General features: G+C 53.7%; 1 protein-coding gene across 1 annotated transcript; it reads left to right on the forward strand.

Annotated features, from left to right (window-relative positions):
- Nucleotides 1-288: 288 nt before the first annotated feature.
- On the forward strand, nucleotides 289-20,854 carry TNS4 (tensin 4). Its single transcript, XM_010960443.2, has 13 exons — nucleotides 289-424; nucleotides 3,981-4,513; nucleotides 9,467-9,890; nucleotides 11,081-11,505; nucleotides 13,627-13,713; nucleotides 14,062-14,187; nucleotides 15,330-15,422; nucleotides 15,534-15,611; nucleotides 16,599-16,670; nucleotides 17,539-17,707; nucleotides 18,378-18,446; nucleotides 18,686-18,712; nucleotides 19,234-20,854. The coding sequence occupies exons 2-13, from the start codon at nucleotides 4,075-4,077 to the stop codon at nucleotides 19,373-19,375; spliced, it is 2,151 nt and encodes a 716-aa protein (XP_010958745.1). The 5' UTR covers nucleotides 289-424; nucleotides 3,981-4,074; the 3' UTR covers nucleotides 19,376-20,854.
- Nucleotides 20,855-27,494: the final 6,640 nt, after the last annotated feature.

Here is a 27,494-nt window from a genome sequence, read left to right on the forward strand (position 1 = left end):
CCAAGTTCTCATTTTCTGCTAGGCTCTGCCAACCCCTGGCCTCTCCCCTGGCTGGGTAAAGGGAATGCTCCCAGCACAGCTTGGTCCTAACAAGCCCCATCCAAGCAGGGGTTCCCCTGAACACATGGTGATCAGGGAGGGATGGGGACAGTAGGAAGCTTGGGAACCCCCCCACATCCAGCCCCAGACTGCCACTCAATGCTTCCCTTCCCCCACCCACGCCAGCCCTACCTGGGCTCGTCCAGACATGCGGGTGGGGCTTGCGTGCTGTCAGGCCACGTGTAGGGCCCCAGGGAGGAGGGAGGGCGGGGCTGGAGGGCTGCTCTTAAGGCGTGGCTGGAGGTGAACTGTGCCTCCCCTAGATCCGACGGGCTCCAGGAGCCAGGAGTGAACACAAGAGTGTCCCGCCCGCCCTGGACACCAGGTAGGTGACTTTATTCTTTAAGCAGAAGAGAGGGAGGCTCAGCACCTTGGCCGAGTCTTTGTCCTCAGCTTCTCCACCTCTCCTGGGCCTCGGAATAAAGGTGAAGAGAAATAGTGGAGGAGAGAGGAGAGGAAGATGGTCTTGGGACCCCAGACCCAAGTGCTGCACTTTGGGACAATGAAATCTGGAGCTCCTAGTATATAGATAAGAGAACCGAGGTCCAGGAGGGAAAGAGGATTGCCAGGGGTTCCTGAGACTTGGGAAGGGAATGGACTCAGAATCCAGCCTCCTGCCTCCCAGCACGGAGTCCCTGGGGCCTGGGTCTCACTCTCTACTCATCACCCGCCCCACCTCCGCCCCACCTCCGTGCCCAGACCTTCAGGGGCCACCAAGAATCCAAGGGTGGGGGCATGACCTCTGTGGGTCCCGCAGGTCCCTGGCTGCTTCCCTGGGGCTGCAGGGAGAGGATGGGACAATCAGAAGCCACTCTTTGAGCATGGGGGTGGGGTGGGGATTGGGCTATTGAATCAAGGTACTTGGGGGAGACTCGGGCTACCCCCTCTGCCACCCTCTCCCTCTGCTGACCTGGACTTGTAGGAGGGAAAGAGTAAGTCTGGGGAAGAATTTGGCAATGAAACAAACAAGGAAATTTGCTAAGGTATTCAGGATCCTCATCCCTTTCCAGAGCCCTTAGAAACAAAGAAAGAGATTTGAGCCCAGTGGGTGGGTGGAATCTATAAATATAGCCAAGCTGGCTGGAGCCCTCCCTACCCACTCCAGCCCACCAATTTCAATGCTGAGGCCAGGGACACTCCTCTCACCCTTAGAGCAAGAAGGAAAAAGCTAGAGATGTGTGCTGGGGGCCCCAGGAGAGGGAGGATGTCCAGGAATAAAGGAGTGAGACCAGGCCCTGCCCTGGGAGTCCAGGGAGGCTTAAAAGTGAGAAGAGTTTGAGGAAGAGCCTAAGGGCCTGCCTGCCCCTTGTTCCATCCCAGGCCTATCCCTCTGGGTTCCAGAATCCCAGAAGGGGCAGAGAGAGGTGAAAGGGATCTTAAATCTATGCAGTGGCGACAAAGACCATGGGACTGCAGAGCCAGGATTGCCTGGGTTCCAATCCAAGTTCCATTACTGGATTGTGTGACCTCAGACAAATCCCTTAACCTCCCCAGCCCCACAGGGAGAGTACCCTCTGCAAAGAACTACTGAGAAAACAAAATGAGTACATGTTTAAGTGTCTGTTATTCTCATATTCCCATTATACAGAGGGGACAACTGAGGCCCAGAGAGGAAAGGACACTTGCCCAGGGTGGCACTAAAGCAGTTTCCAAATCAGTAAGCAGACATCCTGGGTCTGGTCCTGAGGGAGGACTCAGGCCCCCCAGTGTGTCCTCAGAGTCCATGGCCCCAGGCTCCTCTGCCGGTGCCCAGCCAAAACCCCCGCAGGGTGCGCTGAGATCCTGCCCCGACAAACCCAGGCCACTAAGGAGCCAAAGCTCCATGTCCTCAGCTGCTCCCAGAAAGGAACTTGGAGGCCTGTTCCCTTCCACTGCCATTTATAGACACACTTCCCGAGCCTGGGATGCACCACCCACTGAAGGACCAGGCCAAGGAGAAGTTTGGCAGTAGGGCCGGCAGGAGCCTTTGGGGAAAAGAGGGTTCTGGCTTTTCTCATTGACTTGCTGTGTGACCTTGGGCAACTCCCATCCCCTCTCTGGACCGCAGGTGTTCCTCTGCATTTGAACTCCACGTGGTATAAAGAGTTGACTCTAAAGTCCACAGCCTGGGTTTGAATCCCAGCTCTACCACTTTCTTAGATATGTGGCCTATGCAGATTTCTGGACCTCTGTGAATCTGTGTCTTCATCTGTAAAATGGGCTGGTAGTGGGGGTGCAGTACTTCCAAGGGTTATGAGAGGATTAGAAGAGCTACCATATTTAAAAAAACCAATGCATGGCGAATTGACAGTGCTCAATAAATGAGAGCTATTACTGTTTATTATTATGAAGGTATTATATTCTATAGAAGCTCTTATTTCTAAGCAGTCTTTAGAATTGTCCACCTGCTTTCACAAGCAGCACCTCACTGGTTCCACACCACTCTTTGGGAGGGTACAGGGCAGGAATTCATATTCCCATCTCACAGATAAGGAAACTGACCATCACAGTTACACCTTTAAGGAACTGTTTGAGCTGAGATTCGAATCTGAATCTTTAGACTCCAGAGTTCACATTCATTTCATTTACCCCAGGCTGGTCTCAATGCCTTTTCCAGCACTGGGGTCTGACTCTAAAGCAGGATGTGATGGAGGCATCTTGGAAAAAGAGAGAAGAAGAGTTGGGAAGTGCTGAAGTGGGGCACGGAGGGGCGGCAATGGCGAGGCTCAGGGCAGGCAGGGCCAGCACAGCTAACATGTCCCAGCTCCTTACAGTTCTCTTGGCGGACTCCGTCCCAGATCTTCTTACTTCCTACCCAGCCCCACATATAAGAAACTACTAATATGTGATATTAAGGTGAGACAACGGGAAGAACTTTCCACAGGCAGGGAAATGAGGAAGTGAAGACATCTCTTTCTCCAGACAAGCCCCCAGGGAGTGAATATCATCTGATGATGTCACTCCTCAGCTCAAAACTGTTCTGTGGCTCCCCACTGCCCTCAGGGTTGAGTCAGCACTACTGAGCCCAGCCTGCCTTCCCCACCCTAACTTCCCCTCCAGCCACCCTCAAGTTTCTCTGTCTCCCAGATGCTCAGTAATGTCTGGTGATCGCCCCTCTCCATCAGGCCTCTGAATACACCTGCCTCCCCACTCCTACCTGGCTTGCCCAGCCAGCTCCCTTTATGTGTCCCTTCCTCCAGGAAGTCCTTCCTGACCTCTCCCTCTAGTGCCTACAGAGTCCCCTCCACCTCCCCGCCTCACTGATGACACTGGTTATGACCGCTTCCCTGCTTACCTGTCGGTTTCACCAACTGGCCCGCAGGGAGTAGCAGCTAAGTGCAGGGCCCTGACATCGGACAGCCTGGGGTCTGGCCCTGCTCTGACACTTGTTGGCCTGATGACCCTTGGGCAAGTTACTTCCCTCTCTGTGTCTCAGTTCTCCCTTTGTAAGATGGAATGAAGATAGTATCTACTTCATAGGGTTCTTACGAAGCTTTTGAAAGGTTTTACATGTAAGTACCAGTGTCTACATGCATAGCAATTACTCAATAAATATTACCTGGTATTTAACAAATAAGGTTGCGACATCTTAGATATTCAACAAACGTCTATTGAAGTTATTTTATTTAATTTGCATAATGCTTATTATATGTCAGGCATGTTCTAAGCATGTTACAAATATTACCTCACTTTATAGGTAAGGAAACTGAGGCACAGAGATGTTAATAACTTGTTCAACACGGCACAGCTAGTAAGTGCCCGAGCCAGAATGTAAACCCAGGAAGCCTGGCCCCAGCAGCCAGGCTTTTAAATGAGTGAATAAATGAACCTTTGTTTGAGTGGAGGGGAGGCAGGTTTCCATCTACAGAAGTTACTCAGATTCCACCTCTGGCTTCTTTCAGGTCCCAAGAGCACCTGGTTGGCAAGTGACATCTCTGGGATGTCAGTGAAGCTGGTTGGAAGCCAGAGGTAAACCACCAGGTCACTGCCCCCAGCATGTCACAGGTGATGTCCAGCCCCCTGCTGGCAGGAGGTCCTGCGGTCAGCTTGGCTCCCTGTGAGGAACCCAGGAGGGCCCTGCACCCAGCACCCAGCCCTGGCCTGCCACCCCAGTGTCCTTACTACACCACAGAAGGCTGGGGAACACAGGCCCTGATGGCCCCCACACCCTGCAAGTTGCCCCCCAGCAGCCTCCAGCAGGCCCCACAGGCTGGAGCCAAAGGCAGGTGCCTCCTGCCGTCCCCCGGGGAGCAGACCTCGGGGGCCCTGGAAGACCTTGACTCCTACATTGACTTCTCACTGGAGAGCCTCAACCAGATGATTCTGGAACTGGACCCCACCTTCCAGCTGCTCCCTCCAGGGCCTGGTGGACCCTGGGCCGAGCCCACCCAGAGTGTTACCTCGAGGAGGAAGAAGGAGGAAGCTGAAGCCTTAGGTAAGGAGCTGGGACACAGTGCCAGACCTCATGAGGAAGGACTTTTCTATTACATCAGAATAGCAGGGGACAATGTCCTGTTGGGAAGTGCTGTGCAGCCCTAAACAAGTTGCTTAACCTCTCTGTTTGCTCTATAAAAGGGAGAAGTATGTTTCCCTCACGATCCAATTCTATTTGGAAAGTAGTGGATAGTTGTTTTATGTAATTTTTCAGAGAATTTAAATAAGCTAATATAAATAATATTATACAATGCCAGGCACATAAATAAGGTTAACAAATGTGGGGTCCCTGAACCTCCCTGTTCTATGGTGTCTCTCTTTAGCTCCTAACCTGGTCCCCCAAAATTTTTATAGGAGTAGTATTTCTACCCACCTTACCAATAACAAGAGATATACTCCAAGTATAGATAACAGTACAATATAGAAAAATAATCGGAATGTGATCAATTTTTGAGTATTTACTACTTTTGCTTTAAATATAAAGTTATTTTAGTTTAGTTTATATAGTTTAATCTTTAGTAATGGCTGAGTTTAGCCACCAGCTGGACAAAGTCTTAAAGATTTAACAATCAGCTTTCATGAGCTGGTACCAGCCAAGTCCAGCACACCACCACATCCAAGAGCATCTAGAAATCCTTGCATCTGGCTTCAGTTTCCCAAAGAGTTTCAAGTATACTTTGAGGATGAGGGTCAAGGAGCAGCAGCCCCATTTGACAGGCTGGAAGACTGAGGCCTCTAGGGGTTTAAACAATCAGTACAGGTTGGGGGAGCAGTTGGGATTAAAGATGGGAACAAGGAGAATTTCTACTTATTGAGCATTTATCATGCTATCCAGGCACTGTGCTGAGCACCTAATAATTGAAACTTTTTATCCTCCCAATCCATCTCCAGGCAGTGCCTATTTCAACCCCACTTTACAAATGAAAAGACTGAGGTTGAGGGTTCTGAGTAAGGAGCCAGTCTGGCCTCATCACTGGAGTCAGGCAAACCTTACACAAGCTGTTAACTTCATTTCTTTGTGTTTCAGATTCTTCATCTGTAAAAGAGAGATGAGTTCTCACCGCCAGGGGGTTGCAGGGATTTAAAGCAATCACACAGTATGGGTGTTTATCACAAATCCTGGCACACTGTCAGTCATGATAAATGGTGCCTGTTTATAATCAACATTGAGCCTGTGTTTAGAATCAGCTGCCCGAGGGTGGGTTCAGGCTCTGGGGCGGAGGTAGGAGGGTCCAGCAACCACGTCTTCTGGCAGCCAGGTTCCTGGTCTCCATCCTGCCTTCTGCTCCCGCCTCAGAGCGTTGCCTGCCAGGCCTGTTACGAAAACCACCTCCATTCCCCTCTTGAGAGTCTTCTGGCTTCTTAAGGCCAGTCGTGGGCATGTCTCTGCAGGGAAGGTGGCTTGGGCCTAATTACCACTGGCAGGGGCAAGTCCAGTACTTTAATGGTCATGCCCCAAGGCAGGGGTTCCACGCACTCAAGGCCAGCTGGGGTGAGACCAGTCTCCATGGAACATGCACATGTATGGGGTGGGGGTGTTGACAACTGAGCCCTTCCCCCAGGGGACCGATGGGCAATAGTCTCTGTTTTCAGATGCCCCGGGCACAACCTGCCGTTTTGAGGATGTGTCTAACAGACTCTGGGCAGCAGGGGGCGCCAGGGGGCGGCAGTGGTCAGAGGGTCCCTATGAAGCCACCTAGCTCTGCCAATGCAGAGATCGATTTTTGTGATGCATAAAGGTAGATATAAGCATCTACCCTGAGAAGGAAAGAGTGATACTTCACTTACAGCTCAGAAGACTGAGGCTCAGGGAGGGGAAGTGATGGCCACAGCCACACAGCTAGTGAGTGAGAGGTCAGCTCATAGCCTGGGCCTCTGGGCTCCAAAGTCCATGTTCCCGCCTTTCTCTCTTCCTGGGAGCTAGTCTCCTGCCCCCCAGGGAATAAATCCTTTTGGAAGCAGCTGTAGTTCCTCTTCTGAGGCTCCACCTCCCCAGTGCTTGCAAACCTTCCCACAGCCTCCCTGCCTCTGCCTCTTGCTTACCTTCCTTCAGACTTACCCTGGGGGCTGCAGGGGTACCCATCCCACAGGGAAGCATATACCATATCCCTTTCTTTATCCCATCCGCCACCTGTCCCTGCCTTTGGAATAGGCCCCCACATCTCATTTTCCAGAATTCCTGCCAGGCAAGGCTGTGTGCCAATCCCAGGTGAAGGGCGTTTAATAACCATCTCTCTGCCCCCCACCCACCGGCCGCACCCTCTCCACCCGCCTGGCCTGGGGCTGGCGCCTGCATCCACCAGGCACTGCTCAGACTTGCCTTACGGCCCTGTAAACAGCAATTGCACCGAGGTGATGGGGTAGGGGCCTCCATCTCCCAGGCCACATCCACCTCAGGGCAGCAGCGGGGGGCAGAGGGGGAGAAGGGTGCCTCCTTTCCTTTCTGCCTGCCTGCTCGGCCTCCAGACAAGGCCTTTGGAGGGTGTTTGGATGACCCTGTGAGCAGAGCCCAGAGCTTCACCAGGCCAATAGATCCTCCCCAAAGCAGCTGAGCACCTTCTAATGACCAAGGCCTTGAGAAAGGGTCCTAAGGAGCACCCCTCAGAAGAGGCCCCTCCAAACAGAGCACAGCAGCAGGAGTAGGTGCCTCCACCTTTCTTCACCTTGATTTCTCACCAGTTACATGGAATTAATGTTTCTTACTCCAATCGAGTTGTCATGAGTGTTAAATGAGCTCATACACGTAACATGTCTGTAGCAGTGATAGCACCCAGCACTCAGTAAATACCAGCCTTTATTAAAAACTGTGCAGGGGGCAGGGTATAGCTCAGTGGTAGAGAGCGTGCTTGGCACACACGAGGTCCTGGGTTCAATCCCCAGTACCTCCATTAAAAAAAAAAATTGTGCAATAAATGTTAGTTCTATCCCCACATTGCTCCAAGCCTCAGTTTCTTCCTCTATAAAAGCAATGCCTCCTGGCCTTGGGCATGAGGGCTCTGTTGAGGCTTGAGAGGATTATGGGCGTAAATACTATAAAGTCCTGTTTAAAAAAAAAAACATCATGCTTGCCAACCTTCCAGAAAAATCCATTCCAAGTCTTCTCTTTCAGAGCCCACAGTCCATTCTGCCAAATACTCTCCTCTTGCCCTCAGCAGTGGGACCCCCACCTGAGCCAAAGAATATTCAGCATCCGGCCAATACTGCCCCTCAAAAGCAGGCAGGCAGGAGATGCTCCTCGAAGCCCAGGTGGGCCAGGCTCCAGGTTCCATTCATCAGTGTGTTTCAGCCTCACCGCCACCTTGGGAGGTTGGTTTTAGATCCCCACTTTGCAGATGAGGAAACTGAGGCTCAAAGCAGTTAGGAAAGTTCCCCAATGTCTCTTGGTGAGAAAGTGGCAAAGCCAGGACTCATATCCAGGTTTGGTTGTTGACAAAGCCAGGCCTGTTCCTCCAGCCCCTGGAACAGCATGCCCAGGTCAGCCTGCCAGCCCCCTGTATCTGATGCAATCCTCCACCCCCACCCTGGGCCCAAGCAGGCTCAGACAGAGGCAGTAACCATGAGCAGGGCCAGTAGGTCCTACCCAGGAGCGGGCTGGGACAGGAAGGGACTCCACAGTCATGCTGGGTGGGGGGGTGGTGCATTGCCAGAGCCCAAGGGTGGGAGACTGGCAGATAGTAGCGGAGGGTGCAGTTTCCTGCTGACTCTGTCCCAGTTTCCATCCTGGGAAGCCGGAGGCAGGACTCACAGCCCTCCAGAAGGGAGCAATTTGGTAACCCCCATCTTCCAACACCTTCGCTGGAACAGCACCGAGGACAGCTCCCCTCCCCCAAGTAAGGAGGTGAGGTGCCCATCCTCACCATGGGGAGAACCACAGGGCGCCCCACTCCAGGAAGGAACAAGGTCTCAGAACAAGAGTTCTAGGTGTCCCCACTGGCGAAAGGACAGAGCATCAGAGTGAGTCAGCAGCCTGGGGCGTGCTTACGAACCGTCACCCCTGGTCCACAGCTCAACAAGGCTGCAGGGTCTGCCCTCGGGGAGTTCTCTCTCCAACGCAGAGTCCTCAAACTCTAAAGTGCACCCAGCTCCCCAGGGGTCTTGCTAAAGTGCAGATTCTGATTCAGCAGACCTGGGGTTGGCTGAGACTCTGCACAACTGCCCAGCTCCCGGGCAAAGCAGTGCTGCTCAGCAGGAACCACAGTGGGGCTTCCCAGGGCACCTTGGAATCACCTAGGGAGTGAAACAGACACCCTGAGGCCTGGGCCCATCCCCAGAGGTTCTGGTCTAATTGGCCCTGGCTTTAGGACTTTTAAAAGCCCATTGAGTTATTCTAGTGTGCAACCAAGCTTGAGAACCCCTTCCTCTAGTGCAGGCACAGACATAGAAACAGCTTTCACACACCTGAGTAATACAGACATCCAAAGACATGACCAATGCGCTGCACGAAGCAGTCATTTCAACCTGAGGAGTGGAGCACACATGAAGGAGAGGCTCTTCCAGTTTTAAAGGGCTTACTATGTGCCAGGCACGGTGCTGCACCACCTTTGTTCATCTCAGTTCATCCTCGCTGGAACACCAAGAGGCTGGGTATGGTCGCCCCATTTTCCAGGTGTGGAAACTGAGGCTCTAGGTGGTGAAGTCATCTGGCCAAGGTCTCAGACAGTAAGCGGCAGAGCCAGATCGGAAACCCAGGTCTGACTGACTCTCAGGCCTGCATTCGTTCCACTGCCTCTCCCCACTCAAGGGAACATATCACAAAAAGGGTGACTCTGGGACCGGGCCCTGAAGGTGGAGCTGAATGCTGATCCTGATGTAATGAGTTTCTCCGCTCTGAGCCTCAGTTTCCTCATCTGTATCAGAGAGGGGAGACCAGATGGTCTTGAGGACACTTCTGGCATCCCTGTTCAGTGAACCCAGGTTCCTGGCTTTCATCAATGCTCTGCTTCTCTCTCCAAAGATATAAAGTACATTGAAGTGACCTCCACCAGATCAAGATGCCATGATGGTCCCCAGAGCTGCTCCAGCCCATCTGTCACCACACCCTTCGGCTCCCCGCGCAGTGGTGGCCTCCTCCTTTCCAGAGACATCCCCCGAGAGACCCGAAGCAGCAGCGAGAGCCTCATCTTCTCCGGGAACCAGGGCAGGGGGCACCAGCGCCCCTCTCCCACCTCGGGGGCTCCCCGTTCTCATACCCCATCCTCTCCCAGCATCTCCATCCCTTGCGTGGGGAGCAAGGCCTCAGGTCCCAATGGCTTGGGCTCCCCACTGCTGGCTTCGCCACGCATGGAAAAGGGGCTAGGGGGCCCCACCCCACAGCTGGGCTGCAGGGTCTCCGTGCTGTCAGCCAGCCCTGCGTCTGATGTCAGCTATGTGTTCGGAAGGTAGGTCACTTCCGCTGTAGCTTCTGACAGTGCCTGCAACACACACACACACACACACACACACACACACACACACACATCCTAAATCACAACCCTGCTCTTTTCTGAGCAAAATCTGGGCATGTGCCAAAAATAAGAGTGAATGTTCTCTTTCAGGCCATCATAGCCAGTTGGATCTCTAGGTTTCCTCAAGCATTTAGAACACAGTTCAATACACAATCTTGACTTACACCTACTTCTTGGGAAAAAGAACCACTGCATTAATGAGGCTCACATGTATCTTTTCCAGCCATTTTGAGGAAGGTTTTTTTTTTTTTAAACCTCAAAACATAGGGATGTAAACAGAATTAGGGAGTCTGGGGTGAACCATCTAGGAAAGAAAAGCCTCCTTTATCTTTTTTATTTTTGCAGCCTCTTTTATTGAAGTATAGTCAGGTTACAATGTGTCGATTTCTGGTGTACAGCATGATGCCCCCTTCATCTTTATTCCTGGCAAAACCTAGCAGGAGGGAGGCAAACCCACCTGGGCATTATTTACAATCTCCCCAGCCCAGTTCTCTGCAGGCCTCACAGTAGAGCCGCACACGTTCCCATCCTGCCCAGGAAGACCAAGCTACAGGACCTCTGTCCCCCATACCAATTCCAAATCCACTGTGCCAAAGCAGTCCCTGGCAAGGAGACTGGGATTCTGCAGCCATGCCCGTTGGCAGGGGCCTCCGAGCTCAAGGAGAAGTCTGGCTGGATGCAGAGCTGGCCTCCTTCTCTTCCTCCAGCTGGGGAATTCCCTCTGCATGGACCATGAATATGGTCCAGCACAGGTCCAGCCTATGTGCAGAACTCTTGAGAGGAATGGGGGAGCTGATGGGACAACTCAGTCGGAACTGCCTGGCTGGGAAGGCAGAGGGAATACAGTCCAGCTAAGCCTAAATGACCTGCAGGGGGCAGGCCCATTGGCTACTTTAACTGACCACAGATCTTACAGTGCAGGGACACTTCTGCATCCTTCAGCATCCTTGGGGATCAGGTGGGCATGCCCACTGCTCAGGACTATGGGGGGGTAGGGACTGTACACTACTCTGACCAAAGCCATAGGCACCCAGATCACTAAATTCCAGAGCCTCACTCTGGCCCCCAAGTGTCCACCCCAATCCCCTAACACTCTGCCTGTCTGGTGCTCCCTCCTTCTGCAGCAGCCAGTCCCTCCTCCACTCCAGCATCTCCAGCCATCAGTCATCTTCTAGATCCCTGGAAAGCCCAGCCAGCTCTTCCTCCAGCCTCCACAGCCTTGGCCCAGTGCCCTTGAATACCAGAGTCAGTGACTTCCAGGTCCCCAGCAACCCCACCCCAAGCGTGGGCCAGCCCAGAACAACCCACTCCCCACCACTGGCCAAGGAACATGCCAGCAGCTGCCCCCCCTCCATCACCAACTCCCTGGTGGACATACCCATAGTGCTGATCAACGGCTCCCCAGAACCAGGATCTCCCTCACCCCTGAGGACCCCAGGACACCAGGACTTTGTCCGATCCGGGACTACTTTCTCCAGCAATGCCTGTCCAGCGACCAGGAGCCACAGCCAGACTCTGCCAGATGCTCTTCTCAGCACATCCCCAGAGGGTAAGTTGTAAACCAATCAATGCCTCATGCGTTCTAAGGTTTGGCTAAGGGGGAGAGACAAAGCACCAGTGGGTTTCTGCCACAGCAGGTCAACCCACTGATGAAGCAAGCACTGTGCTAAGTAGTAGGGACACAGTCTAGAAAGAGAGACAAAAACCAAAGAATCACTGTAGAGCAGGATAAACACAGAGGTAGAGAGATGTTCCAAGTCTTATGGGGCCACTGAGGAAGGAGTAAGCCTTTTCGTCTGGAGAACTGGGAAGGCTCCTCAGAGGAAGTGACATCCTCACTGGATCTGGAAAATGAATCAAAAGCCCGTGGCCAGAGCAGGAGAGGAAGGGCATTTCCAGCAAAGGGAACTGCCAGTCCACAGTTGTGAAGGTGGGGAAGCACATGGCATGCTTAGAAAGTGACTGGAGTGTTGGGTGCGGGGTGAGGTCATTGAGAGTAACTTGGGACCAGATTGTGAAAGACCCTGAACACCAAACTAAACAGTGGATTTTACCCATTAGGCAACAGGGTAGCATCAGAGCCTCTCAAAAGGAGAGTGATGGGGAGGATCAGAGGCACATGTTCAACAGGATCACTCTGCGTGGCAGATGAATTGCAGGGCCTGGCCTGGCAGGGAGAGCCGTTCTCATTTGGTTCTGTTTGGGTTTTCATCATGAAGTGGTCCAGACAGGCTGTAACGGGGGCCCAAACCAGGGTGAGGCAGAGGGTGGAGGAGAGGGGACAGAGCCAAGAGACCCTCAGGATATGGAAGCAGCAGGCTTGATGAGTAACCCTAGAGCGGGAGAGGGAGCGTCAGCCCTAATGCTGACGTTCGTGAATGACGAACACAGACAGGGGGAGGACGGAGTAACGGAGACAATGCATTCCAGTTCAGACAGCTAAAAACCACAAAATAGCAAACACCCTCCTTCCCGTAGTCTGTGACTACAGGCGTCCAAAAAGAACAAAGCCAACCAGAACCCAAAGCAGTAACAAAGCAGTAAACACGGAGGCAAAGCCTTAGCACCCCCAGGGTGCGACTCTCCTAGGAGCAGAGCTCCCAGCTGAGCCCCAAGGACCCTGTCGGTGGGTCACTGCTCCCTCATGGCTCAGCCATCTCCTTCCCCCCTACCCTGGCTTCTCAGCCCTCACTTGGCCACAGGCATCAAGGGACTCCTGGAGGGTGTGAAATGCTCACTCCAGCCCACTGCTGGTTCCCACTCAGGAAGCCATGTCAGTGCAACCAAGGGAATATGAGGTGACAAGTATGCCTTTGAAGCTGCTCTGATCATTTTCCTAGGACAAATCGTTTGCAGATTTCAGTACATTTCTTATAATGAGTTACTCTCAACTGGCCTCAACACACCTTTTCAAGATGCTCTCTGCCTTAGGGCCCCAGGAAAATGGACGTTTTGGCATCTCAAAGAGCACATTTACTTAGCCTGGTGATACTGCCGTCCTGGTTTGGTGATGTCCCAGATGATCACTAATTATACTCCAGGATCTTATCAAATTCTGCAGAATAGCCTCAAAACAAAATTCATCTTAATTTTCAAGGCTATTGGAACATTAAAGACCCTCAGGGATTTTTAGTCCCCTCAGTCCCCTCTGGGCTTCAGGAGGGCAACAGTTGTCCCAGATCAGAATCAAAAGTCTCATCTCCTGACTTCCAGGTGCAGGTTCTTCTGCCCAGATCTACTGTTTTCCTTTCTTTCTCCTTTTCTTTCATTTTCTTTTGCAAACTGAATATACCCCCAGGTAACTCATAGGATGATTAAAGGGGGAAGAAAATGTGAAATTAAACAAATGATGTATCTCAGAGTCCCTTAGTTATGCCTTATTTCAGTCTCTACCAGGCAATATTCAATCTGAGAAACTGTTTCTCATTAAATCAAGATTTTATCTATTTGTGACTTATTACCAAGGATACAAGGGGAGACTCCTAGATCCTAGTCCCACCAAGCCCTGGGACTCTTCTGATGGATTTTGCCTCTTTAGGCAATTGGAGATAAAATGGGGTAGGGGGAGGGGAGGGTGGGTTGAAAGGGACCGCTGGGCAGAGGAGGGGGAAGGGTCTCTCAGCTCCCCTCTGTCCAGCCTACAGGATCCCCCTCCTCTGTCTCTCTCCAGGTCCCTCCAGGGACATGCAGCCCACCATGAAGTTTGTGATGGACACATCCAAATACTGGTTTAAGCCAAGCATCACCCGAGAACAAGGTAAAAGGAAGCACTGTGTTTCAGGGAATGAGTGACCCAGGAATCAGGTCTGGGTCCTGGCATCCCGCATCAGGCAGATGGGGCCTTGAGTCCATGTAGAGGAGGGACCAGCAAATGGCAGGTCCAGGGAAGGGTGGGGAGGGGGTGCGGGGCAGGGGGGTCCTGAGGACCTCCATGATCTAGAAAACAATGGCTGCAGCAGGAATGGTGGGGGTTAGACAGTAGAAGGGACTTCCTGGGAACAAAAGGTGATTCTGTGACATCTGCTCTATGAAGACCCTACAGGGCTGATGCACTGAGGGGGTCAGGGTAGGGTGGTAACTATCTCTGACCCAAGGATTGTTCCAGCCATTGAGCTGCTGAGGAAGGAAGAACCAGGGACTTTCATCGTGAGGGACAGTTCTTCATACCGAGGATCCTTTGGCCTTGCCTTGAAGGTGCCAGAGGCCCCCGTGTCTGCCCAAAACCGATCAGGTAGGCACTTGTCTCTGTCCTCGCTCAAGGCCTCTCAGAGGCAACAGGGTGTGGTTGCTGGGTGACCTTGGGCTAGTCCCATAACGACTCCTGGGAGGAGGGTCCACCTCAGGGCCCTCCCAGCTGCCCTCCAGCACCAAGGCTCTATGAGAAGTTTCTTTTGCAGTGACCCAGAGCTGCCTCTGCCTCCTCAATTCCCCAGATTCCCTGCTCTGCTCTTGTAGTGGGAAGAGGAGGAGGGTCCCAGCCCCCCTGCCAGGCTGCTCTCTTCTGGGTGCCCACCTCTGTCTAGCCCGGACTTACGCAGAGGGACCTAACACAGTAAGACTGTGCGTGCTAGCTTATCCCCTGTAGTCTTGCACACACAACACACATCCATAGGGCATCCACCCTGCCCCAGGCACCGCGCAGGTGTGCACCAGGGAGACCACACCTGGGAAAGATACAGAAACAGATCATTGCATTACAAGGTACCTGAGTCACAGCCCCTCACCTAAACCCCAGGAGTGGAACCAGCAGAGTAACTGATGCTCCAAGAGGGAATCAATGAACCCCCAGAACAGCCAAGTGATAAAGCAAGAGGATAAAAACCCCAGTTCCATATTCTCTACACCACACCTCTCTGTTTAAATAAGAAAGTGACTTCTGGGGCAGTGTTGGTTATCAGAGAAACCTTGCCAAGGAGCCCAAAGCAAGCCGGAAGCTGTGGGCGGGTGAAGAGGCAGGGGGCGTGGTCCCCCTCCCAGGGCCAGCCTGGCGCCAGGAGCATAACAGCACCTGGGGTGGGGTGGGGTGGGGTGGGGTGGGGTCGGCGGAGGGAAACCAGGAGGAAGAATTTCGAGGTTTCGATTTGATCTAAACAGTGTCGGAAACCATCCTTGACAGCTGTTAAAACCAAGAAAATGGTCTCCTGAAATAATTACTGGACACAGAAGCTTTTGAGCAAAGGTGTCAGCATTTCGTTTGTGGGAGACCTTTAGGGTAGGATTCCTACCTGCCTACCTGCAGAGGCAGAGGGATGAACAAGTTAACCTCTGGATGCACCTGGAGGATGCGCTTCAGAAAGTGAGTTGGGCAGTGTTTGGCGAACCTCAAGCCTGGAACTCCCAACCACATGCACTCTTTCTTCTTTCTCTGTCCAGGCGAGGACAGCAGTGATATCATCCGCCACTTCCTCATTGAGTCTTCCGCCAAAGGGGTGCATCTCAAAGGAGCAGACGAGGAGCCCTACTTCGGTGAGCCTCTCCAGCCCAAAGGCCCCTGGGGGACCCCCAGCCCTTCCCTTCTGGGCTGGGCAGGTGGCCTGGGGACCACCTCCTTATGTAGGGCTCCGGGTTTCCCTGCAGGGAGCCTCTCCGCCTTTGTGTGCCAGCATTCCATCATGGCCCTGGCCCTGCCCTGCAAACTCGTCATCCCGCAGAAAGGTGGGTCTGGGCCCTTGACCTGTTTGTTCTCAGTAGAAAGGTGCCTGAGGTGTCACTTCTCACCTTACTTGGGGATTGCTTTAGTGTGGCAGTTAAAAGTGCAAGCTCTGGAGTCCAGCAACACCTCCAGTTCTTAGCTGTGAGAATATGAGAAGGTTAACCTCTCTGAGCCTCGGTTTCCTCAGCTGTGAAATGGGCACAGGTGTCATCACACCTACTTATAGGATGGGCGGGGGGATTCAGTGAGAGCTCAGGCAAGGCTCTTGGCCCCACGCCTGGCGCAGAGTAGGTATTTGAGAAATAGTAACCTTCCTGGAGAGGCTGAAAGCAGCATTAACCTGCCAATTTGGTGAGGTTTGGTTTTCTTCCAGGTCCAACATTTACTGGGCACCCCCTCATTCATTCACACCTCACTCCAACCTGTGAAGTAGGCCTTGCAGTTAGCATCCCTGTTTCACAGAGAAGAGGAAGGTTTGAGGCGATAAGTAATTTGCAGAGCCAGACCTCGATCCCAGATCAGGAAGCCCCATCCAAGCTTACAGTTCAGCTGGTCCCCCAGGTGGAGCACCTCATCTCAGGGTGGGGTGTGGGAGGAGCAGCAAGGGGGGTTCTGGGAAAGGAGTCGAGGCCAGGGGAGCCCCTGGTTTGGTGGTGGAGAGGGCCTCCCTGCTTTCTGTAAAAAAAAGCATGGGTTTGGAGTGGGGTCTGGAAGAAGGGAGACAGTCAGGGGTCTTTGAGGACCAAGTCCCAGCTGCAGTCCAGGGGCTGGAGGAGGGAGAGGGACAGAAGGATCAAAAGGTTTACAAGCTGGCACTTGGAGAGCCCCAAGGTCTGCCTAATCACAGAAATCACACCTGGTTTCTCAGCCAAGTCACTTCCTGAAGGTGGGGGCGGAGGTGGGAGATGTTCACAGGGCCTATTCCTATAAGAGAGGTCCACTGACTGCACCTCTGCCCCCTGGGGGCCTGTTCTTTTGCTTTGGCTCAGAATTGGGAGGTGGAGACGGGGCCTCAGACCCCTCTGTGGATGGCCGGGCCTCCTGTCCGAAGAAATCTGCGGGTGAGTGGTACAGGGGAGGCTCCGGGCTTAGCTGTGCCCCCAGAGGGCACCTCCCAGCCCTGCGCACACGCACACGCAGGTCCACACGTGTTTCCCATTGCAGCTTTATTGCTTCATCTTTAACAAGGTGCCACATTCCTCCCCCACCCTGTAAGCCAGGAGAGGAGAGGCTGCAGGCAGTCGGCCAAGGGGAAGAGCTTCGGGCAGGAGGGAGGTGCGGGCAGTGAGGCTTACACCCCGTCCTGCACACACAGACGTGCTGGGGTCTCTCTGGGTCTGCAGAACCTGTCCTGGTGGTGTTCTCTGGGTCTGGGATCCTCTGTGGAGTGTCAGGTCCAAGTCCTGGGGGTCCTGGGGAATGTTACAGGGGAAAGGTCACTTTTCTTCACATCCGGGGGCCAGACATAGGTCAGCACTGTCTGAGTGACAGCTCCTACTCTGTGTCCCTGAGCACAATGGCCCCTCCCCATTCCTGACTCCTCTCCCTTCTCCCAAAAAGGATCCAGGGCCCCAGGCAGGTAGGGTGGAGGTAGCACTAGCCAAGGGTCTAGACAGAAGGAAGGTTTGCCTGGATGCCCCTATACACAGAGCATCACCCCCTCCCTTGTCCCCTGCTGGAGGGCCAGGGGCCAGAGCAACACAAAGCAACAGATGATCCCAAAGTCCTCTGGAGTTGGCCCAAAATTTCAGTCACCCACAAGGGCCATGCCGGCTTGCCTGGTGGCTCAAAGAGGAGCCCTACGAGATTCCCAAAGAACGAAAGCACCCCCATCTCCTGGCTCTGGGCACAGGGAGCACCAGGGCCTGGCTGACTCCCACCCACCCAGTGGACTCTGGCAGGGCCCAGAGCAGTATCTGCAACCCACAGGTTGCCACGCCCTGTACCTGAGCTCCGTGAGCGTGGAGACCCTGAGCGGAGCCCTGGCTGTGCAGAAGGCCATCTCAACCACCTTGGAGAGAGAGGTCCTCCCCACACCCACCGTGGTCCACTTCAGAGTCACTGAGCACGGCATCACCCTGACTGATGTCCAGAGGAAGTAAGGGGCTTCCCTTGCCCGGGGGCTGCAGGGCTGGGCAGCATAAGCTGGAGGGGAGGGCTGAGACAGCTGTGGGTCAGCAATGGAGAGGGGGTTTGGGCTCCAGGACCCAATAGGGACAGTGACATGCTGAGTGACTCCAGGCAAGTTCTCTGCCTTCTCCAGGCCTCAGTCCAGTGACCTCCTGCCAAAGTCCCCCTTCATCACTGACTGATGGATTTGGGATTAACCATTATCCACTGGGCACTGATTAAATCTGCACCCACTGATGAAACAACTTCTGTAGGCCAGACTGGCTGACCAGTGGGACACGGTGGAAGGAGATCACTCCTTCCCAGCCTCAGGGATTCAGTCTAGCAAAATCCTGGTCCTGGACTGGAGGAATAAGGGATGACCAAGACGTGACTCCTATCCTCGAATAGTTCACTGGCGTGGTAGGCAGCGGGGGGAGGAAGGGGTCGAAAACCCCAAAATGTAGGACACAAGGCAGACACATTTCATAAAAGGAGAGAAAGATAAACATGTGCCCAGGCCCAGTCATGGGAAAGGTCACCAGGCTGTCAGGGGACGAACTGGGAGGCTTCTTGGAAGGCAAAGAGCTGGAGATGATGGAGGCGAGGAGCTGGGACCGGCTCTCACCGGCTCCCCTTCTCTCCCCACCTCTTCCCAGGGTGTTTTTCCGGCGCCATTACCCCCTCAGCACCCTCCGCTTCTGTGGCATGGACCCCGAGCAACGGAAGTAAGTTCAAGGCTGGGCCAACCTTAGAAGGCCATCTGGGGCCTAGCTGCCCACGGACTCTGGGATTGGGATCTCAGACAGATCGTGTGAACCTGGAGGGGTCAGGAGCAACAGGATGAGGGGAGGGGGTGTGGTGGGGCAGGGATGTGGCTGGTCGTTGTCCCCTGACGCTTGGCCAGAGTCCTGTGGAACGGAGCCAAGATTCGGCCCTCATGACTGTCCGTGTTCCTTTCCCGCAGGTGGCAGAAGTACTGCAAGCCCTCCCGGTAAGGCCTTCGCGCCCACTCAGTCAGTTACCATGAGAGGGCTCCCTGGGGCGGGCCCGGACCCCGCGCGGGGAGGGAGTTAGGGAAGGCGGGAGGCCCTGCCCTGACCTTGAGCACGAGCCCTGGCCCTCAGGGACCCTCCAGTTTGACCAGGCCAATGGGAGCCTGGGGCCCTCGGTCTCATGTGGGAAGCGCGAGCTCTCATCTGTAGGGACACCCCAGTCTAATGGTCAAGATGCTTCTTTGTCTTCAGGAAGCTTTCACTCTGACCAGGGAGACACAGATCCTGTCCTCAGGGGGCCCCGCTCCAATCAAGGGAATGATCCCTGATCTTGAACTCAGGGATCTCCCAGTTGGACAGGGGAGGCACATCCTCCCCTAGCAGAGACTCCATCATAATAAGGTGGGGGAGCACTTGGCTGGGGACAGGCAGGGAGCAACACTGTGTAGGCTGAGGCCCCCGTTCCCAGCCTGGCACTTCCCTGGTCCCACCCCTCACACAAGCTCTCCTCTCCCACCAGGATCTTTGGGTTTGTTGCCAAGAGCCAGACCCAGTCACAGGAGAATGTCTGCCACCTCTTCGCAGAGTATGATGCGGCCCAGCCAGCCTCACAGGTCATCGGTCTGGTGGGTGCTCTGCTGCAGGACCCAGAAAGGATGTAGGGGAGGGAGCTTCCCAGACAAATCCCAAAGGGCTTGCTCAGGATGCCTCCTCCAGCCTGAACAAGGGGCTTGTGGCCATGCTGATGGACCAATCTGTGGGGATGGAGAACAGTACCAAGTTGAAACCCTTGAACCCACTATGACCTTTAGCAGTGACCTTCATCCAGAGCCCCCCAGGCCTCAGTTTCCTCAGCTTTGAAAAAGGCCAACAGACAGGATCAGCTGTTCTTCCCAGATGTCGGTGGGCATCTTAACGAGCTCCCTGTGATGCTGAAGCACATAAGCGCCTGAGGACCCCCACATGGAAACAGCCTCTGAAGACCCCTGACTCCATCAGCCTCGACACTCCTGACATATCAGCCTGAGTTAGAGACCTGTGACCCCCGTTTCATGGCCAACAGCAGGTGCTGGGTCGGGACCCTTGGGCCCTGGCCTGAGGCTTGCCTGAGACAGATACTATGCAAGGGTTGAGGACCAAAGAAATCCCTCTCTTTCCCTCCATATCTGTTCCTTTCCCCATTTCCCTGATGGTTTCTTGGGCAGCTATCACCAAGACCAAGCTACATCTGCCTGCCCTGGATTCTTCAGGCCAGCGTGGCCATGGGCAGGTTAGCAAGTGGGAACTTGCCCCCATAGTCAGAGATGACCCAGCTGTCCTCAAGATCTTGATGTCTAATCCCCTCCATTGCAAGTGAGCATCAGCTTCATCTTTTCTTTCAGTTTCTCACAAGTGACTGTCCCACAACTGCCTAATCTTACTTGCATAACCCACACCTAGGGGTGGGGGCAGGGAGACCCCCTGCTTGCTAGAGCAGACACGAGAGCCAGCTGTCTGGTTCTGCCTCAGCCCCGGTCTTTCTTGCTGAGTCCTCTCTGTCCCCCAAAACACACACACACACCCCGCTGTGGCGGCAACTGGCCTCATAACCACACGAGGGCAGCAGAGAGTTAAGAATGCAAACAGGCAACCTCCCCAAGAGGCTTGGAGAAGCTGGGTGGTCTTTCCTGCCCCACCCCCATCCCCATCAAGACCCCGGAGAGGTTGAAATCATTTGTCTAGCGGAGCTGGGATCCTCAGAAAACTACACCCTGAAGGTGGAAGAGGAGACTCAGAGAAAGAGCCCACTTCTCTATGAGGGACAAGTGCCTGCTCCCTCCCAACTGGGGGCCCTGCCAGAGAATCATTATCTTTGGCCAAAGTTGGGCCTATTGGTTTTCTGGGTTATTATTTCAACCCAGAAAACCAAACCAGACTGAAGCAGCCCTGGGCTGGCGGGACTGGCTGAGACCAGCCCACCCAGCCTGTGGTCAGGCACTGCCCTACTCCCAGAGACTACTGAAAGCTAGACAAGGTTCTCAAGGTCACAGTGCCCAAGTTCTCAAGGTCACAGCCTGGGGGCTGGCAGACAGCCCCCCTCATATACTCATGGGCACCTTATAGCTTCCATTGTGGAAAATAAAATGTCGGTCCTTGCACAAGTGTTGGTCCTGAGGCATTCAAGGCTGTCCCCTCAGAGATGGAAACCTGAACAGAAAGGGGGACCTGATGTGGCAGGTGGCTGTGTCTTCACCCACTCCCACATCCTGGCCATAGCAGGACAGTCTCCACTGGCTTCCAGTTCATGAACCGTCTCTTAAGCCATCTGTGTCCCCCTTGTGTCCCATACCCGTTTTCCTTCTTCACAACCCCTTTCCTGCCACTCTGCCAGGATGACAGGAGGCTGAGATGAGCACGTGTGACAGCTCTGCCAGCTTCCAGGGCCTCACTCGGGCTCCCTGAGGGCGAGGAGAGGTGGGTGAAATGTGAGCAGTTCAAAAGGAGTCTGAAAGAGTCCTTCAACGCACATGAGCCCCAAGCTACCAGCCCAGCCCTGGAGACTGGACAATGGCCCCATCATTCGTCCTGGTTCTGCAGGATGACAGTCCTCCCTCCCACCTCCAGGCCCGCAGTAACGCTCCCACCAAGACTTCTCCAGACCCACTGCAGCTAGAGATTCCAGGTGGCCAGGTCACAGAACGTCCCACCAAGTGATGCAGGAGGGGGCTGCAGGGGTCTTCCTCTCCCACAGAGCCTTAGGAAGGGGACAGTTGCCACTTCTGTTTGGGCTGAGTTGTGTGACACCGTGGCAGGGGCTGCCCTGGAGGAAGTGGAGAGACCTTCCCAATGCCCTTGAACCAGCACTGAGTAGCCCTGCCTCCCCTCTCACTACCCACCTGCAGTTCCTAGGATTGGGGGTTCTCTGCCCCTGCCCAGCCCCCTCCCTGGCCAAGGACAGAGTCCACGGGAAGTAATGACCTCTGCTGCATTTCCATAGCTCTTCTTTCCTCCAGGAAGACTTTACAGAGAAAGTCTTTTGACTTTTGCTGAGGGGCAGAGCAGCCAGCCCAGCAACGGTCACGTCTTCCAGCTTCCCACCCTACCCGATCCTCTTCTCCATCCCTCTTGCTACACACACACACACCACCCATCATCTCTGCCCACTTCCCCCACCCAGTGTCTCCTTCCTCACCTTTCTCCTCATCAGACCTTATCCACACACTCACCCCCAAGCCCATCCTCTCCCCCTTTATGGAAAACCTCTCTCACTCTTGTCCCATTGAATCCCCTCACCCCGCTCTCCCAGGTGGCTGGACCCACAACAAAGCCAGCTGCTGCTAGAGGTGATGAGAAAGGAGGGGCGGCAGCTCCCTACAACACCATTTTTCAAAACTCAGATCCCATTGCTCTTTAAACCCTGGCTGCTCTCTGGCTACAGAGCAAACTATCCAGAAGGCTGAAGCACCCTCACCCCTACGCCATCTGACCAGCCACCTCCCCTGCACTCATGTCACACTGAGGGCTGAGGCAGCTCACCTCTGTTCTTTCATCTCCTGGGCCTCCTGTCCTGACCCCTCATGCCATCCAACAGGCTGGAGGCTTGGAACCAGGGCAGGAATGGGAGGCTAAAGTCTCCCAACCCAGAGGTCAGTACCTGATTCATGCCACAAATGTTTCCTGGCTGCGTGCTTTGTTCATGTGAGTCACAGATACAGAGAAATAGACCAGTGTTATAATGGAGGTTTATAAGAGCCATGCAGAGCTGGCAGGAAGGGTAGAAACAGGGAAGATAAACTTTCCCTATTTGGGGAAAATGAGGGCAATTTTACCAAGGAGGTAACATTTGAGTTGGGTCTTCAGGGTTGAATAGGAGTTTAACAGCAAAGAGTTGGGGGAAACAACTTTTACTGGGGGCGCTCCTATATGCTAAGGGGAATGTGAGGTACAGTATATATGTTTAATCCCATTTTGCAGATTAGAAAACGGAGGCTTAACTAAAAAGCTAGTGAGTCAAAGAGGAAATTAAAAAGTACCTTGAGACAAATGACAATGAAAACACGACCACACAAAATCTATGGAATGCAGCTAAAGCAGCCCTAAGAGGGAAGTTCATAGTGATGCAGGCCTTCCTCAAAAAAGAAAAATCTCAAATAAACAACCTAACCTACCACCTAAAAGAATTAGAAAGAGAAGAACAAGCAAAACCTAAAGTCAGCAGAAGGAAAGAAATAATAAAGATCAGGGAGGAAAGAAATAAAATAGAGATTTTAAAAAAAAAAAAAGAAAAAGAAAACTGAGGCTCAGAAAGTTAACTTGCCCGCACTCACCTAGCTAGTAAGTAGCAGAGAAACAGGATTCCCAGCTTGTGCCCACTCCACGGCCTCAGGACTCTCAGACAGGCAGATAGATGAATTTGTGTATGAAGCACCGAGGTATGAAAACATACCATGTTCAGTGTGGTTAAAATATATGGTACCCGAGGGAGTAAATGAGAGAGTAAGCAAAGGAAAGAGGCAGTATCTGGATCATTAAGAGCCTTGGATGCTAAGCTGAGAGTGTCCAAGAAATGAATGCTTGTTGAATGAATGAATGAATGAATGAATGAATGAAGTTAAACTCAGGACTGCTGTGTACAGTTGTGCAAGTTGCACGATGCACAGTTGTACGTGTCAACCTGTTTGGACTTCATCCTGTAGGTAATGGGGAGACATCAGAGGCTTTTCAGCCAGAGAGGAAGCGACCAGATTTTGGGGGTAAGAGAAAGCCTGGGTTGGGGAGCAGTGTGATGGGAAGAGGACGCTGTGAAGACTCGGAGTTCAGGCCAGGGAAAAGGATAGGAGCTCTCATCCCGAGACAGGCTGGGACAGGAGTATACTTGATCTGAGCCCAGGGACCGGGTTCTCTCTGAGCTCTAAAGGACCATGTGGGAAAGAGCAGGACTGGGGGCCCCCGCTCCCCCGGGGATTAGTCTGCTCAGATTGCCATCACGAAATATCAGAGACTGGGTAGTGTAAATAACAGACACTTGTTCTGTCACAGGTATGAGATCAGGGTGTCAGCATGGTTGAGTTCTGGTGAGGGCTCTCTTCTTGGCTTGCAGATGGCCACCTTCTCGCTGTATGCACATATGACCTTTCCTCAGTGCATTTTCCTCTTCTTATGAGGCTACCTATCCTTTCAGATTAGGACCCCACCTTTATGGCCTCAGTCACCCTCCTAAATTACCTCCTAAGAGTCCTAGCTCCAAAAATAGTCACATTGAGGTCAGGCTTTCAACGTGTGAATTTGTGGGGACACAATTCAATCCATAGCACCCCCTCCATACAGGGCCCTGCCCCAGCCATGTTTCCCACCCCCACGAGCCCCCAAGTCCTGGCCAGGCTGGGGCTCTCAGCCCCAGCAAAGCAGACCCTCTTCTTCCTGAGTGTGTGCCCATGTTGCCAACCAGGGGCTCGGTTTGTGACTCTCTGTTTCCTGGAAGGCGTCTTAACCCTCAATGTCTACCCAGTTGAATCTTGCCAGGGAGGCAAGTGGAGCTTGGCTTGGAGCAGGCCTGGGGGCAGGAAGACAAGCCAGGAGGAGGGACCAGAAAGAGAGAATGAGGAGGGAGAGAGAAGGAAGAATATCACTCACTTATTCATTCGCTCAGTCACTGAATACGCGCTGAGCACCCAAGTCAGCAGTGCAGAATTAGGTACCCCCAGGGTTGGCCAGGTGGTGGGGGGAGGGCTGCATGTGCCCCAGGAGAGATGTTATCTCCTTCACAGCATTCAGACTGGACACCCCACGAACACTGAGATGGGACATGTCCTTTCCCTAGTTCATCCCACTCCTACCTAGGCGCACACGCACACACACACGCACAGGCACACACGCAACATCTCTCTCCTGCATCCAGAATTAGAAGCCTGGTGGTCAGGCAGATCTGGGTGGCGGGTCCCTTGTGCCATTGACTAGCTGCATGATTTAGGGCAAGTCACTTCTCTGGGCACTGAGCGGGGGTTTCCTCACTTGTAATAGCCACCTCATACGTAGGGTTGTGAGAAGCCTAAAGTCACACTGGACATGAATGCACTTTGTAGGCTATGGAGTATGAACGTTCATTAGGAGAAAGACAGTGCGCCTATTGACTTTTCATTTAGCACCTAATATATGCCAAGTCCCAGGCTGCTGGAATGGGAGCTCCACGAAGAAGAGGCTAGAATGTTCACATGGAATCCCCAGCACCTGAAACAGTGCCTGGCGCGCATCGCACCGGCAGTACGTATCTGTTAGATGCTTTGCCATGTATTATTTAATCTTGACAGCAACACTATGTAGGTACCATTATTTACCTTCATTTGATGGAGATGGAACCGTGGATTAGGAGATTAAGTCAATTTCCCAGGGTCCAACAATAATAAATAGCAGAGTGTGATTAGAACCCAGGTGATCTGGACCCAAACCCATGGTGATGATGGTAAGGATGACATTTGGAGCTTATCGACCCAGAGGTCATCAAGTCCAATCCCCTGCCTCCACCTTCACTGGGTTAGGGTGGTCTGCCCCTCCTTCTGGGGTCTCCACTAAGCCCCTCTTCTCCCACCAGGATCAAGTCCCCACCCTACCCCAGGCCCTACCCCAGGCTGCCCAGGATGTTGCAAGTCACCTGTCTCTCTTTCTTCCTGAAAGGTGGCATAGTTCCCCTGTAGTCTTCCACCCAGACTCTTCCATCAGGACCTCCTTCCTTCTTCCCACATGATAACCCTTAGTTAGCTTCCCCTTTCTGGAGCCAGAAGAGTCTCCCCTGGCCCCACCCCCACCCCCTGGGAGATAGTGCAAAAAGAACACAGCCCTGAGTTCTAATCAATCTGCCACCAGCTCATTTATGCCTTCAGACAAGCAAGTCACAGATCCATCTAAGCCTTGGTTTCCCATCTGTGTAATGGGAGAGCTGGGGTAGACCTTGAAGGCTGCTCCCAGCCCTGGTCTCCTAGGGAAGGACCTTTCTCAGCCATCAGGCTAGAGTCATGCCCTCTCCTCCACCCCACCCCCAACACACCTCCCCTCTCCAGCCAGGGAGACACTGCCCAGCTCTCCCCAAATCTTCCTGTGTGGTCTTCCCCCACCCTACCTCACCTCCTGTCCTAGAACCTTGGGAACTGCTTCTTGGTGGCCTCTACTCCCACCCCACCCCACCCCACCCCCACACTCCCCCATCACCCCTGCCTGCCCTCTACTTTGGATTTGGCTGACCCTCCCTTCCTCTGCGGTGCCGAGTCCCCCACAAGGCCATCATCTGCAGAGAACACACCGAAGGCTGGCCCTTCCCCCACCTGAAGGGCGGGCTCCCCTCATTCCAGCCCCAAGAATGCCCCTAAGCTGGGGTTTACAAGGTCTGTTTGCATTTTAAAGGCAACCTCCCCCGCCCCACCCCACCCCCCAAAAGAAAACTTTTCAAGACTTTTAAGGTTCGTTTACATTTCAATATAAACCCATCTGGGCCTGATGCCTGGGATTTGGAACTCACCAGCCCCTAAATTCAAAATCCCTTTGGGGGAAGGTTTTTGTCTGGACCATAGCCCCCACCTCGTTGCACGGGGCTGGACCTGCCCGGGGCTTTTGGAAGTGGGGGTGGTCACAGACCCTGGGAGCCCGGTTCTGGGCTGGCCCGGCCTGACCCCTCACAAGGCTGGCGATCAGGCCAGGGTCACCGAGCAGTCACATGTCACTTTGAATGAGAAGCCTTGAACTGAGGCTGAGAAATGAAGTTGGGAAACAGCTCGGCCAAAGGCAATTGGACTTCTTTTTTTTCTTATGTGTTTTTTTGGGAAAAAAAACTCTATTGTCCAACGAACCTTCCATGATGCTGGAAAATTGAATTTATTTCTTGAGTGGTCTGGTCCAATTTCCCCTGGGTGGGGACAAGGCTGGGCTCCCCTCCCTGCTGCTTCAACTTAGAAGCTTCTGGCTCTGCTCAGAGACCAAGACCTGGAAGGGAGGCAGGGACCCTGAGCCCTGGGCCTGCCAGGCAGCAGCACCCCTCCTCCCCCAAATCTGTCCTTATTTGAGAAGCCTCCATTCCAACCCCTGCTGTTGGGGAAGCTTTTTCTGGAGATTCAAGTTTCTTTGTTCTCACTACTGCAGCAACCTAGGTTGTCCGCCGCCCACCACAGCTCTCCATGTGCCCCTCTGTGTCCTCCAGGTCCCCACCTCAGTCTCTCTAGGACAAGCCAGTAGGGGTACAGCTGTAAAGCATTTGTGCTAGTCACCAGGCTGGCGGGGCAGCCATCTGCAGCCGGGTAGCTGGCAGGCCTGCAATGACTGGAACCCTGGGCCTCAGCCCGACCCGGCCCTCCCACCCCAACCCCCAGGGCAGGAACCTCTCTGTCCACCAAGGCTGAGGAGGCCAAGGGTGAGGGGAGTGAACTTGAGGCCACTCCAGGAGTCAGGGGACAGGAAGAGTTAGCCCCTGTTTGGCAACCTGCAGCTCAGCTGCACGTCATGGATACTGGAGGGCCGGGGTTGGGGGGTGCTGCTCCCAGAGGACGCGGTCGTAAGTTCGAGGGCTGCCAGCTCAAGCCTCCAGGAGAGGCTTGTCCTCAGCTGGCCATCTTACCTGCCATCTGTGGGTAAAAGAAAAGTTCCCAGACTACTAGCCTGGAGAGGAGAGAGAAGGAAAGGACTCTGTTTCCCAGCCCCAGTGGAAAGGACCCCCTCTCACTTCCACTTCCCCTCAGTCCATGCCCCCCCACTCCCGGGGAAGGACGTTGAGTGAGTGGACTCGGCTGAGACGGGCCTCCGGCCAGAGCAGGCCCATCT

The sequence above is a fragment of the Camelus bactrianus genome, chromosome 16 (assembly GCF_048773025.1).
Source record: "Camelus bactrianus isolate YW-2024 breed Bactrian camel chromosome 16, ASM4877302v1, whole genome shotgun sequence".
Taxonomy (NCBI): Eukaryota; Metazoa; Chordata; class Mammalia; order Artiodactyla; family Camelidae; genus Camelus; species Camelus bactrianus.

Coding starts and splice junctions, on each gene's coding strand:
- TNS4 (XM_010960443.2), top strand. CDS start 4,075: ATGTCACAGGTGATGTCCAGCCCCCTGCTGGCAGGAGGTCCTGCGGTC. Junction 13,714..14,061: donor AAGCATCACCCGAGAACAAG/GTAAAAGGAAGC, acceptor GGATTGTTCCAG/CCATTGAGCTGCTGAGGAAG. Junction 18,713..19,233: donor AAGTACTGCAAGCCCTCCCG/GTAAGGCCTTCG, acceptor CTCTCCCACCAG/GATCTTTGGGTTTGTTGCCA.